Below are 12,028 nucleotides of genomic sequence, written 5' to 3'. Positions count from 1 at the left end.
ACTCCAAGTAGCAAATAAATATAGCACTCATTGATACAAAAACAAAGATTTTTGGATTCATGACATTTCTAGAATTATGCCAAAGGAGTATTTCTGCAAAAAATGTCAGTCATTTCTATTAGTTGATTGAGTGTGAAGTAACTAATATTGCTACAAATGTCATTCTTAACCATTTAAAAATGCTGATTACTGATTTCAATTATAGATTTTATGATTTAAAGGCAATGGATTTTCCCTCTTGGTTAACTCAGCCATGGCTGGTGGACTTACCGGAAGTTCCAGTGCAATACCAGAGCAGCTATCTGAATTGCAACATGATGAATTTGTGAAAATTCTGTTCAAATGAAAGGAACTAAGATGTGCCTGCCTAACAAGACCAAAAATAAATACCCAAACTCGACTACTTTAGAAGGGAATCATTGATACATTTTCCATCGTCTTATTTAGTAGAATGTGGCTTCAGTGCTGTTAGTGATTTGTTACAAGCTAAGAGAAACAGACTGGAAATTACAAATCGTGGAGATTTAAGGTTGAAACTAACAAAATTAGTCCCACAAATCAAAAAAATATGCAGCCAGCATCAGGTGCAAGGTTCCCACTGAAGTGACAACAATTGTTGAATGTATGTTCTAGATGGTTGACATATTAAAGTAGTAGTTGAATATGAAAAATATGTTCCAATAGAACTTCATGCCACTTTACCTGATCTACAAAATTGAGGGAGGTAATGCTGAAGACTATACATCATCTGTGAAACTGCAGCAAATTAAATTTAGATTTTTATCACCTGTGCATTATTTCATTACCTTCTTTGCCACAGGCTTCATTAGACCTTGTCAGCCCCAAAACACTCCACCATTTTAATACATTGCAGAAAGCACAGCATGTTAGTCTGGACTCTGCTCTTCCACTGGCTGGTGGGTTTCGGGATGGGGACTCCTGCTGGTGACTATGAGTTCACCACCATTTGTCCAAGGGCATCGTGAATGGGTATTGAATTGAAAGGAAAACAGGGGCTGGAATAGGGCATCAAGCATGTCCTGCCATCCCATAAAATCATTGGTGGTCTATGCTGACTTCAACTCCTCTTCTGTACCAGTTCCCCATAATTCTCAATTCTTCAATCTTTCAAATTTTCATCCATCCCTACTTTAAATATATGAACGATCTGCCCTCCATCACCCTCAGGGGGGCCCAGGGAATTCTAGAGGATGGGTCTTTCTCCATCTTTCAGTTTTAAATTACTAGCCCCTTATTTTGCAACCATATTCACCGTTCATGATCCTCTCGCTTGTGTAAACATCTCAACATCTGCCCTGTCAAGCCCCTATTTGGATCTTATGTGTTAGAATGAGGTCACGTCTCATTCTTCTAACCTCTCACCAGTTCTTTATAGAACATTATAACACAGTACAGGCATTTTGGCCCATGATGCTGTGCCAAATATAAACCTATTCAACAATCTAAATCTTCCCTACCTCACACCCATAACCCTCTATTTTTCTTGCATCCATGTTCATATCTAAGAGTCTTTTGAATGTCCCAGTTGTATCAACCTCCACCATCACCCCGGTAATGCATTATCCAGGCAACCACTACTCTGTCTAAAAAACATACCCCTGATGCCTGCTCTAAATTGTCCTCCACTCATTTTAAACAGATATTTTGTATTTGCTATTGTCACCCTAGGAGAAAGGTTCTGGCTGCCTACCCTATCCATGTTTCTCATAATCTGTAGACCTCTATTAAGTCATCTCACATCCTCTACTCAAAAGAAAAAAGCTCAAGCTTTTTAACCTTGCCTCATAAGACATGTTCTTGTACCGCTGAATGCTTGTCCTTACCTTTTTCACAATGGTAGAAGATTGAATAGGGCATGACCTGGGTGGTGGGGGTCTTTGAGGACAGAGGCTACTTTTTTAAGACACCACCGCATGTAGATGTCCTCGATGGAGTGGTCTAGTGCCTGTGATGTCATAGGCCGAGTTAACAACCCTCTGGATTTATTCTTGTCCTGAGAGTTGGTGCCTCCATACCAGGCAGTGATGCAACAAGCCAGAATGCTCTCCACAGTACATCTGTAGAAGTTTACGAGAGTCTTCAGTGACATACTGAATCTCTTCAGACACCTCACAAAGTATAGCCACTGGTGAGCCTTCTTTGTGACTGCATCAATTTGGAGGCTCCAGGACAGATTCTCAGAGACGTTGACACCCAGGAATTTGAAGTTCTTGACCCTCTCCACTACTGACCCCTTGATGAGGACTGGGTCATGTTCCCCTGACTTCCTCCTGAAGTCCACAATCATCTCCTTGGTTTTGTTGACGTTGAGTGCAAATTTGTTATCGTGACACTATTCAACGAGCTGATCTATCTTCCTCATTGCCATTTACGATTCTGCTGACAACTGTGTTGTCATCAGCAAACTTGTAGATGGTATTGGAATTGTGCCTGGCCACTCAGTCGTGGTGTATAATGAGTAGAGCAGTGGGCTACACAGGCATCCTTGGGTGCACCTGTGTTGATAATCTGTGAGGAGGAGACGTTGCTTCCAATTTGTACTGATTGTGGTCTTCCAATGAGAAAGTCAAGGATCCAGTTGTAGAGGGGGGTTCAGAGGCCTAGAGTTTGTAGCTAGTTGTCCAAATGTTGCAGCCCATTGCATAAACCCACTACCCTTTCTGTAAAAAGCTATCCCTCAGGTTCATGTAAAATCTCTTCCTGCATACCTGAAACCTATTTCTTTGGTAACCGCTTCCTATATATTAGGCAAAAGACTCAGCCTCCTCAAGCAATTCCTCCTGAGAAAGGAATATGAGTAGGGCTAGCTACTAAAGTGAAATGAACTAGAAATTATTTTTCTTCCTTTGGGCAGGCACAATTAGTATAGCAGTTAGTCATATCGCTATTACCTCGCGGGCAACCAGGGTTTGAATCGGACACTGTCCATCAGGAGCCTGTATGTTCTCCCCATGTCTGTGTGGTTTTCCTCCGGGTGCCCTGGTTTCCTCCCACCCTTCAAAAAACATATGGGGATTGAAGTTAATTGGCTTATTGGGGGGCGTGGGTATGTGAGCCAGTAGAGCCTGTTACCATGCTGCCTGCCTAAATGTATTCTTTTTTCACAAAAGCTCTCTTCCTTCTGTGTCTTCTCCCAATTTTATTCTTGCTGTCTTCTTTCTCCTTTATTCTTTCTTCCCCTTCCTCCCAGCGATTCTACTACACCACATTAAATAAGGAGAATTGTATGAGAAGGGATGGACAAGGCATTGAAATATAAAAATTATGCCAGTCTCCAGCCCACAGCCTGTGTGGGTCCCCCAACCACAAGTTGCCCACAGCCTCTGTGGATCCCTCAGATGCTGAGCCCCTCACTGGTCCACCACCGTGGTCACCATTCTGTTGGGTCATTTCCTCTGCTTCTTCTCAACAGTGGGTGTTTTCCCCATTTTTGGTGCCCTGAACCAGTCCATTGCTCCTTGGAGTCTGCAACACCTTGTATCTGCTGCTGAGCACATCTTGAGCATAGACCCCACCATTGCAGGATTTTAAAATAAAACATCTTCAGCTCCTTTTAACAGGCCATTTAAAGACTGTACATAGCTGCTGGCATTATCTCTGAGCAGTTGAACCCTTCAGAGCAACGCTGTGTCTCCGCTCTCTGCTCTCCTGGGTCAGAACCAGCAGCGTCACATCTGTTACAGCAACTCTGGCAGCGCAGTCCTGTGCAAATATTCAGCACAGGAAAAGGCAGGTGAAAAGCTCTTGGATTAGAACATAGAAATCTATAACACAGCACAGGTCCTTTGACCCACAGTGTTGAACCGACCTAATAATCTACTCCAACAACTGCCTAGAATTTCCTTACTGCATAGCCCTCCGTATTTCCCAGATCTACTAACCTTCCAAAAAAGATCCTATTGCTCCTGCCTCCACCACAATTGCTGGCAGCACAGTCCATGCACCCATCATTCTATGTGAAAAACATACCTCTTACATTCTTCCATGTACATACTCTAAAGCACCTTAAACTCTACCCTCTTGTTCACTATTTCAGCCCTGGCCCTTAGTCATCCACATAATCAATGTCTCTCATCATCTTATACACCCCTCATCCTTTGTTGCTCCAAGGAGAAAAGACCAAATTCTCTCAACCTCTCCTCATAAGAAATGCTCTCGAATCAAGGCAGAATCCTTGTAATTCTCCTCTGCACCCTCTCTGTAGCATCCACATCCTTCCTATTGTGAGGTGTCCAGAACTGAACACAATATTCTAATATCCTACCTTACAAATCTTAAACAATGAGTCCTGTCCATCTCCGTCAGTGTCCTTGAAGTAATCATGTGCTGGAAAAGTCCGATTAATATCACGGGTGATGACATTCTCCTGAACAGAATCCTGGACAAAAAAAAAGAAAAAGATTAGCAATTATGGAATGCAGGACTGGATTCTTTCCCCTCAACATAGAATTTTTGTATTCATCGCCTCTTTTTAATTCAATAAGTATACTATTGTAATTAATTCTTTAAGTCAAGTCAACTTTATTTATCATTCATACCATGCTTGTACAGTAAAGATGAGATAGTGTTTCTCCAGGACCACAGAGCATATTTACATAACTGTAAGTTAGGAAAGTAGTTAACACATTAAAATATTAAGGTATTAAGACGTATACTGAGAGTCCGCTGTGCACTATCCAGATCTGTACCAAGAGTTCAGGAGCCTGACGGCTTGACGGCTTGGAGGCTTGTTTCCCACTCTGGACATAAGGGCCAAAGTGATACGGTACCTATTCCCAGATGGTAGAAGGGAAAACAGTTTACATGCAGGATGTATGGAGTCTTTCACAATGTTTATTGATTTCTGCCTGCATATAGTGTAGTAGATATCCTTCATGCTAGGAAGAGGATCCCCAATGGTCTTTTCTTAGTCCAGTAGCATTTGAAAGTTTTGTTTCCCAAAGTACCTGCTTAGCTATAGCAAATATGAATGTTGGTGCATATTTACATTGTACAATGTGTATGACAATAAACTCATTATCATATACTGTGCCACATAAATTATATAAAAGTGGCATGTCTTGCAAGACTTATTGATTTATGAAGTGGTGTGATCCAAAAAGTGTTCCAAGTAAATATGCCAAGATGGGTGCATCATATAAGTGGAGATTTATTATCCAAGCAGATCATAAAAAACATTCAAATTGATAAGTTCCTTGGACTGGACAAGATATATCCAAGTTACTACAGGAAGAAAGGGAAGAGAATCCCAGGACTTGGTCAATGATCTTTGTATTCTCTGGCTACAGTGAAAGTACCAAAGGTTTGGAGAATGGTAAATGTGGTCCCCTTGTTTCAAAAAAATAATAAGGAGAATTGTGGAAATTATAGACCAGGAAGTCATAAATCTGTGGTGGGCAAATTATTGGAAAGCTTTCTTAGGGTCAGGATTTACAAGAATTTAGAAAAGCATAGTCTTATCAGGGATATTTAACATGGTTTTGTGAGGGGTGAGTTGTGCCTCATGAGCCAAATTGAGTTTTTCAAAAAGATATTGGTGACGGTAGGGCAGTAGATGTGGCATATATGGATTCCAGTAGGCATTTGACTAAGCCTCCCATGGTAGACTCATTCAGAAAATTATGAGGCATGGGATCCATGGAAAGGTAGCTGTATGGATTCAGAATTGGCTTGCCTGCAGAAAGCAGAGGGTCATAGTAGATGGAATACATTCTGCCTGGAGGTCAGTGAGTAGTTGAGTTCCACAGGGATCTGTTCTGGGACTCCTGCTCTTCGTGATTTTTATAAATGACCTTGATGAAGAAGTAGAGGAATGGGTCAGTAAGTTGATGACACGAAGGTTGGAGGTGGTGTAGAAGGTGGTTGTAGGTTACAACAGGATATAAACAGGATGTAGAGTTGGGCGGAGAAGTGGTAGATGGAGCTGAATCCGGATAAATGTGAAGTGATGCATTTTGGAAGGCTGAATTTGAAGGTGGAGTATTGAGTTAATGGTAGGATTCTTTAAAGTGTAGAAGAACAGTGGGACCTTGGGGCCCAAATTCATAGATTTTTCAAGGTTGCTGCACAGGCTGTTCGGGTAGTTATGAAGGCTTATGATATGCTGGCCTTCATTAGTCAGGGGATTGAGTTCAAGAGCCATGAAGTAATATAAAAATCTGGCTACACCACACTTGGAATATTGTATTCAGTTCTGGTCACATCATTACAGGAAGGATGTGTAAGCTTTGGAGAGGATGCAGAGGAGATTTACCAGGATGTTGCCTGGATTGGAGAACATGTCTTATGAGGCAAGGTTAACAGAGCTAAAGCTTTTATCTTTGGAGCAAAGAAGGATGAGAGGAGACTTAATAAAGGTCTACAAGATTATTGGAGGCATAGATAGGATGGGCAGCCAGCACCTTTTCCCTGGGCAAGAGTAGCAAATACAAGAAGACATCTGCATAAAGTGAGTATAGGAAAGTTTAGGAGACAGCAGAGGTAGGTAGGTTTTTGTTTTACATAGAGAGAAGTGGCTGCCTTAATGCATTGTCAGAGGTGGTGGTGGAGGCTAATACAATAGGGAGATTGAAAATACTCTTAGAAAAACACATAGGGGTTATGGGTGTGATGTAGGGAAGGTTCGGAATGTTGTTAAAACACATAAAAATGCTGGAGGAACTCAGCAGCCTCGCAGCATCCATAGGAGGTAAAGAAATATGACCGACATTTCGGACCGGAGGCCTTTTTCAAGGTATCTTCATCCACACACCCTTTTACACACACCCACCATCCTTTGTGTGAAGGTACCCCTCAGGTCCATGATAAATCTTTCTACTCACACCTTAAATCTGTACCCTCTAGTTTTAGATTTCCCAATCATGACATAAAGACTATATTCCTCTATCTGTGCCCCTCATAATTTTATAAACTTCCATAAGGTTCCTATTCAGTCGCTTACACTCCAGAAAGAAAAGTCCCTGCCTATCAAGCTTCACCTTATAATTCAAGGCCACCAGTTCTGGCAGCATTCTCATGACTATGTATAAAAAGTGCTGTAATTTCTACATGGTCAAACTAAAATGTATTCAAATAACCTTGAATGAGATCTGGAACGTGTACTTTAATTACATATGAATTGTTTGATTACAAATTTAAAATTGTGGAGCCAGGGGCAAATAAAAGAAGAGTGTCTTTGTCCCAAACATTATTTTTTTATTGGGGTGGGGGGATGGTGGGACTGTGTGTGAGTGTGTGTGTAAATATATATTCATTAAATATGTGTGAGGTGAAGAGAAAACAATGCTTTTACTGGAATGTGCTGTGACCCCCATGCTGGGTGGTAGGGTGGGTTGGGCAAAGGGTACACATTGACAATAGCTAAACTAATGTCCCTACACTTATATTCTAAGCCTTGCCCATTTACCTTCTTGGAATCTATATCCAGCTGGAATCTCAGACAACATCCCTCTAATTGAGTTTCATCCGGCAAATACTAACATCCACTGATACAGAAATATTCATCCAGATTGGGGGATTTAGTTACAGGTAGATTTTGGATAGGTTGTGGATGTTTTTCCCCGAGGTAAAGGAAACTGAAGGGTACCTGATATATGGGAATCACAGATATAGTAGAGTGAGAATATTTTTCTCATGGCTGGATTATTAAAAAGGGGTGCAATGAGAAAGTTTGTTCTACCAGCAGTCCGGCTAAACCTAACACACCAAGTAAAATACATACAGAATGTAGAGGGGAAAGACCTAAGGTGTGAGGAAAAAGCTTTAAAGTGGAACTGGGTTGACAGGTGTTTTTTTTTAAACACAGTCTGATTGATATGTGGAATGTGCTTCGAGACTGATGGAATCAGATACAGTTACTATTTTTATGAGACAGGTCGACAGTCGATGAAATAGGCAAGGCTTGGAAGCATATGATTCTAATGCAGACAAATAGCATTATTGTATATATGGAAAAGGTTTGACACGGACATGGTGGCCAGAAGGCCTGTTTCTGTGCTGTATGACTGCATTGGGTATCAAATTTTAATTAAGACAATTTTAAGTTGTTCAGTGAAGAGTGTAGATGTGAGAGATATATTAAAACTGAGCTATCAGTGCTCAGCTTATTCCTATTTTAAACAGGATTAGGATTTCAGGAGGTCAGCATTGACTATATACAAGATAGATCTCTGGACCATCGTGGAGTCAGATGATGGATGGACCAGGTAGGAAGATGGAGCTGAAGCCAAGATCTTACTGAGTGACTTCGGGTATCATAGTCAGGCACTGCAATAGGCCCTCTGAACCACTTGGCTCACGTCAATCATCAAGTAACCAGAGGACCACAAGATACTGAACTTTCGAAAGTCTACCAGGGCAGAACTTAGAGAACATAGAGTCAATAAGATGTAGGTGCAGAATAAGGCTATTCATCTCAGTGAGTCAGCTCACCCATTCCAATCATGGCTAATGTATTCTTCCTCTCAACCCCACTCTTCTGCCTTCTTCCCATCACTTTATTAATCAAGGACTTATCTCTCTGATTCAAATCTACCCAATGATGGCCGCCACAGCCATTGGTGGTAATGAAATCCCCAGATTCACCACCCTCACGACTCATTTTAGACTAACTCAAATTCCATTTATTGTCTGGCCCATGCCTGCTTGTGGATGCTATACTTTAATGAATTGCATAAGTGCTATCCAGATAATGATTGGTTCATAATGGTGTTCTGCATAAAAAACTTGCAAGCAAAAAGGTCCCACAATCAATTCTGTGAGAATGAGCAACAGCTCTACTTTTAGCCAAGAAATCAAGAAGACACTGCCATAGTTTTTTCTCAAATGATAAAGCATCTCCTTGCCCATGCTTCTCCTGCAGCCAGGAGATATTACAGGGACTAGAGTTGTTGAAGGGAACCCCCAGGACCACTGTGTGGCTTTCTCTGCTTGCCTGACCTTTCCAGTGTTGCAGATGTAGAGATCGGACGGTTGGCTGAAAGGAATAATCTCTGCATGTGAGCCATGCCATTTTTACATGTCCTCAGATTCCAAAGATGACAGGAGAGTGCATGCAGCAAAAAAGAACAATGTCTAATTTTCTGATTTATTACAGTCTTCCAGATCCAACACTAGCTCAACAATTTCAGTTGATAATTGTATACATTTTCTGCTTTAATCTCTGGGGACCAGTATTCACAATCTTTTCCTTTGTAAATAATAAGAATAGTGCTACTTCAACCATTTACACCTTCCACAGAGACCTCTTTACTTGCCTTGCACACCATCTATTTTGAACCTTAATCTCTCTGGCATTCCACCTACACCCTTGCCTTTGTTTCTCTCCTCTGCTCCTATACCTTCTACTTCTTCCATCTTAATATCTGAAGCCTTCTCCAGATATGATGGAAGATTTAATTTGAATTTAGAAATACAGCACAATACCATGCTATTCTGGCCCTGCCAACCAACTACACCCAAATGGCCAATTAACCTATATTTTGCAATGTGGGAGGAAACTGAAGCACACCGAGGAAACCCACGGAGTCATGGGGAAGAATGTATAAACTTCTTGCAGACAGCAGGGGATTTGAACCTGGATCGCTGGTGCTGTAATAGCACTGCACAAACCGCTATGCTAACCGTGCCACCCCCTAGGACTTGAAATATTAGTTCTGTTCCTCATCTCAAGAGGTGCTCACTAACTTGCTGAGAATTTCCAACATCGCCTTTCTCTGCTGCAGGGTTCTTTTTTCACTAGAAAGACCTGTAATGGAACTAAGTTGTCACGTTTCCACTGAATGAACAGGTGATCGTTAATAACATGAACATTAATAATGTAAAACTTTGTCTCTTGTAAGCTTACTCCCATAAACTATTAAAAAAATTCTCAATGTAACCTCTCGAGATGCAGGAAATCATGTGAAAAAATGCAGGAAATCAATTACTGTGTGCATTTGCAGTGGGTGGGGAAGAGAAAAATAACTGGGACGATGCAAAAACGAAAACCCAATTGATTGATATTATCAGAAAGTAACAGCATTATTGGGAAAACAAATATTCTCGGGGGGGTGGGGGGGTGGGGAAACAGGTATCATGGACCAGGATCCATGAGGGTGCTGATGGTGAGCAGGGCTCCCAAAGGGCCACACGCACTGTCAGCTTCCTGATGGTATCAGAGGTTCAGGACCATGAGGAGAAAGACAGAATATAACTGAAACATAGAACAGTAATGTACAATGTCATGGTAACCTCGATAATCCTACTCCACTTCAGTATAACCCTTACCTCTCTCACACCACATAACATTTTATTTTTATTATGTTCATGTGCCTGCCTGAGTCTTTTAATGTTCCAATTGTACTAACTTCCTACACCACCCCAGCACAATGCATTCCAGGCATCCTCCGCTCTCTGTGTAAACAAACTTACCTCTAATGTCTCTCTTAAACTTTCCTCCATTCACCTTAAACAGATGACCTCTGGTAATGGTCATTGCCACTGGAAAAAAAGAGCTGACTGTCCATGCTATCTATGCCTCTCTTAATCTAAGGCACTTCTATTAAATCGCCTCTTATCCTCTGCCATTCCAAGCACAAAAACTATAGCTTGCTCAATCTTTCTGCATAAGACATGTTCTCCAATCCAGACAGCATTGTGATAAATTTCCTATGATCCTCTCTAAAGTTTCTACATCCTTCCCATAATGAGGCAACCAGAACAGTCTGTCCGGGTTGATAGCAGAACATTGAGCACAGTCACGCTGAGCACTGGTGCACCTCAGGGCCATGTTCTCAGCCCACTTCTGTTCACACTACTAAATCACGATTGTATTGTCAGTCAGATCCAGCTCCAACTGCATTATCATTTGCAGATGACACAAAAGTAGTTGTCCTCATCAGCAACAAAGATAAGTCACACTTCAGAGAATTAGAAAATTTTGTGATACGGTGCGAGAGTAACAACCTGAGTCTCAATGTGGACAAGACAAAGAAGATGATCGTGGACTTCAAGAGGACCAGGAACGACCAACCTCTACTACACATCATTAACTCTACAGTGGAGAGCATCAAGTTCCTTGGCGTTCACTTAACTAGTGACCTATCCTGGACACTTAATATCTCCTCATTTGTCAGAAAGGTGCAATAGCAACTGCACTTCCTGAGAAGACAGAGGTGATCAAGGCTACTGGCCACCTTTGTGTCAACCTTCTACAGAAGCTCTAATGAAAGCATCCTGGCCGGGTGCATCACAGTGTGGTATAATTGCTGCAGAAAAATGGATCAGAGGTCAATCCAAAGGACCAAAAGAGTGGAAGAGAGAATAACTGGAGTCTCTCTCCCTCCCTCCACCCACCCAACCCCCACTATTGATGTGATCTACTGGGATTGTTGTCTGAAGAAGGCATGCAAAATCATTGGGAACCCCTTCCATCCCATGTAGAGGGATCTGGGAATACAGATACATAAATCCCTGAAAGCGGCATCACAGGTGGAAAGAGTTGTAAAGAGAGCTTTTAGCATATTGGCCTTCTTAAATCAGTGTACTGAGTATAGAAGTTGGGATGTTATGGTAAAGTTGTATAACACAGTGGTAAGCCAAATTTGGAGCATTGTGTGCAGTTTTGGTCACCCAACTAATAAGATAGAAAGAGTGCAGAGATGATTTACTAGGATGTTGCCCAAACTTCCAGAACTGGGTTACATGGAAATGTTAAATAGGTTAGGACTTTATTCCCTGGAGATTTGATAGAAGTATTTAAAGTTATGAGGGGGATAGACAGAGTAAATATAGATGGGCTTTTTCCACTGCGGGTAGGTGAGATACAATCAGAGGACAGGGTTAAGAGTGAAAGGGGAAAAGTTTAGGGGGAACTTCTTCACACAGAGAGTAGTGGGAATGTGGAACGAGCTTTCAGCTGAAGTGGTGAACTCAGGCTAAAATTTAACATTTAGAAGAACTTGGACAGGCACATGGATGGGACAGGTATGGAGGGCTATGGACTGGGTGCAGTTCAGTGGAACTAGGC

The 12,028-nt window shown here is 41.6% G+C and overlaps 1 protein-coding gene across 8 annotated transcripts in view; it reads right to left on the bottom strand.

Annotated features, from left to right (window-relative positions):
• The window catches only part of rabgap1l (RAB GTPase activating protein 1-like), a 458,975-nt gene that overhangs the window by 238,907 nt on the left and 208,040 nt on the right, over window positions 1–12,028 (bottom strand). For all 8 annotated transcript variants that reach the window (XM_069937564.1, XM_069937563.1, XM_069937559.1 and 5 more), the window contains one exon: window positions 4,286–4,399. In XM_069937564.1, coding sequence (XP_069793665.1) covers window positions 4,286–4,399 — 114 coding nt within the window. The remainder of the gene's footprint in view (window positions 1–4,285; window positions 4,400–12,028) is intronic.

Source organism: Narcine bancroftii, chromosome 5, assembly GCF_036971445.1.
Source record: "Narcine bancroftii isolate sNarBan1 chromosome 5, sNarBan1.hap1, whole genome shotgun sequence".
NCBI lineage: Eukaryota > Metazoa > Chordata > Chondrichthyes > Torpediniformes > Narcinidae > Narcine > Narcine bancroftii.
This window is presented reverse-complemented; position numbering and strand designations above follow the sequence as displayed.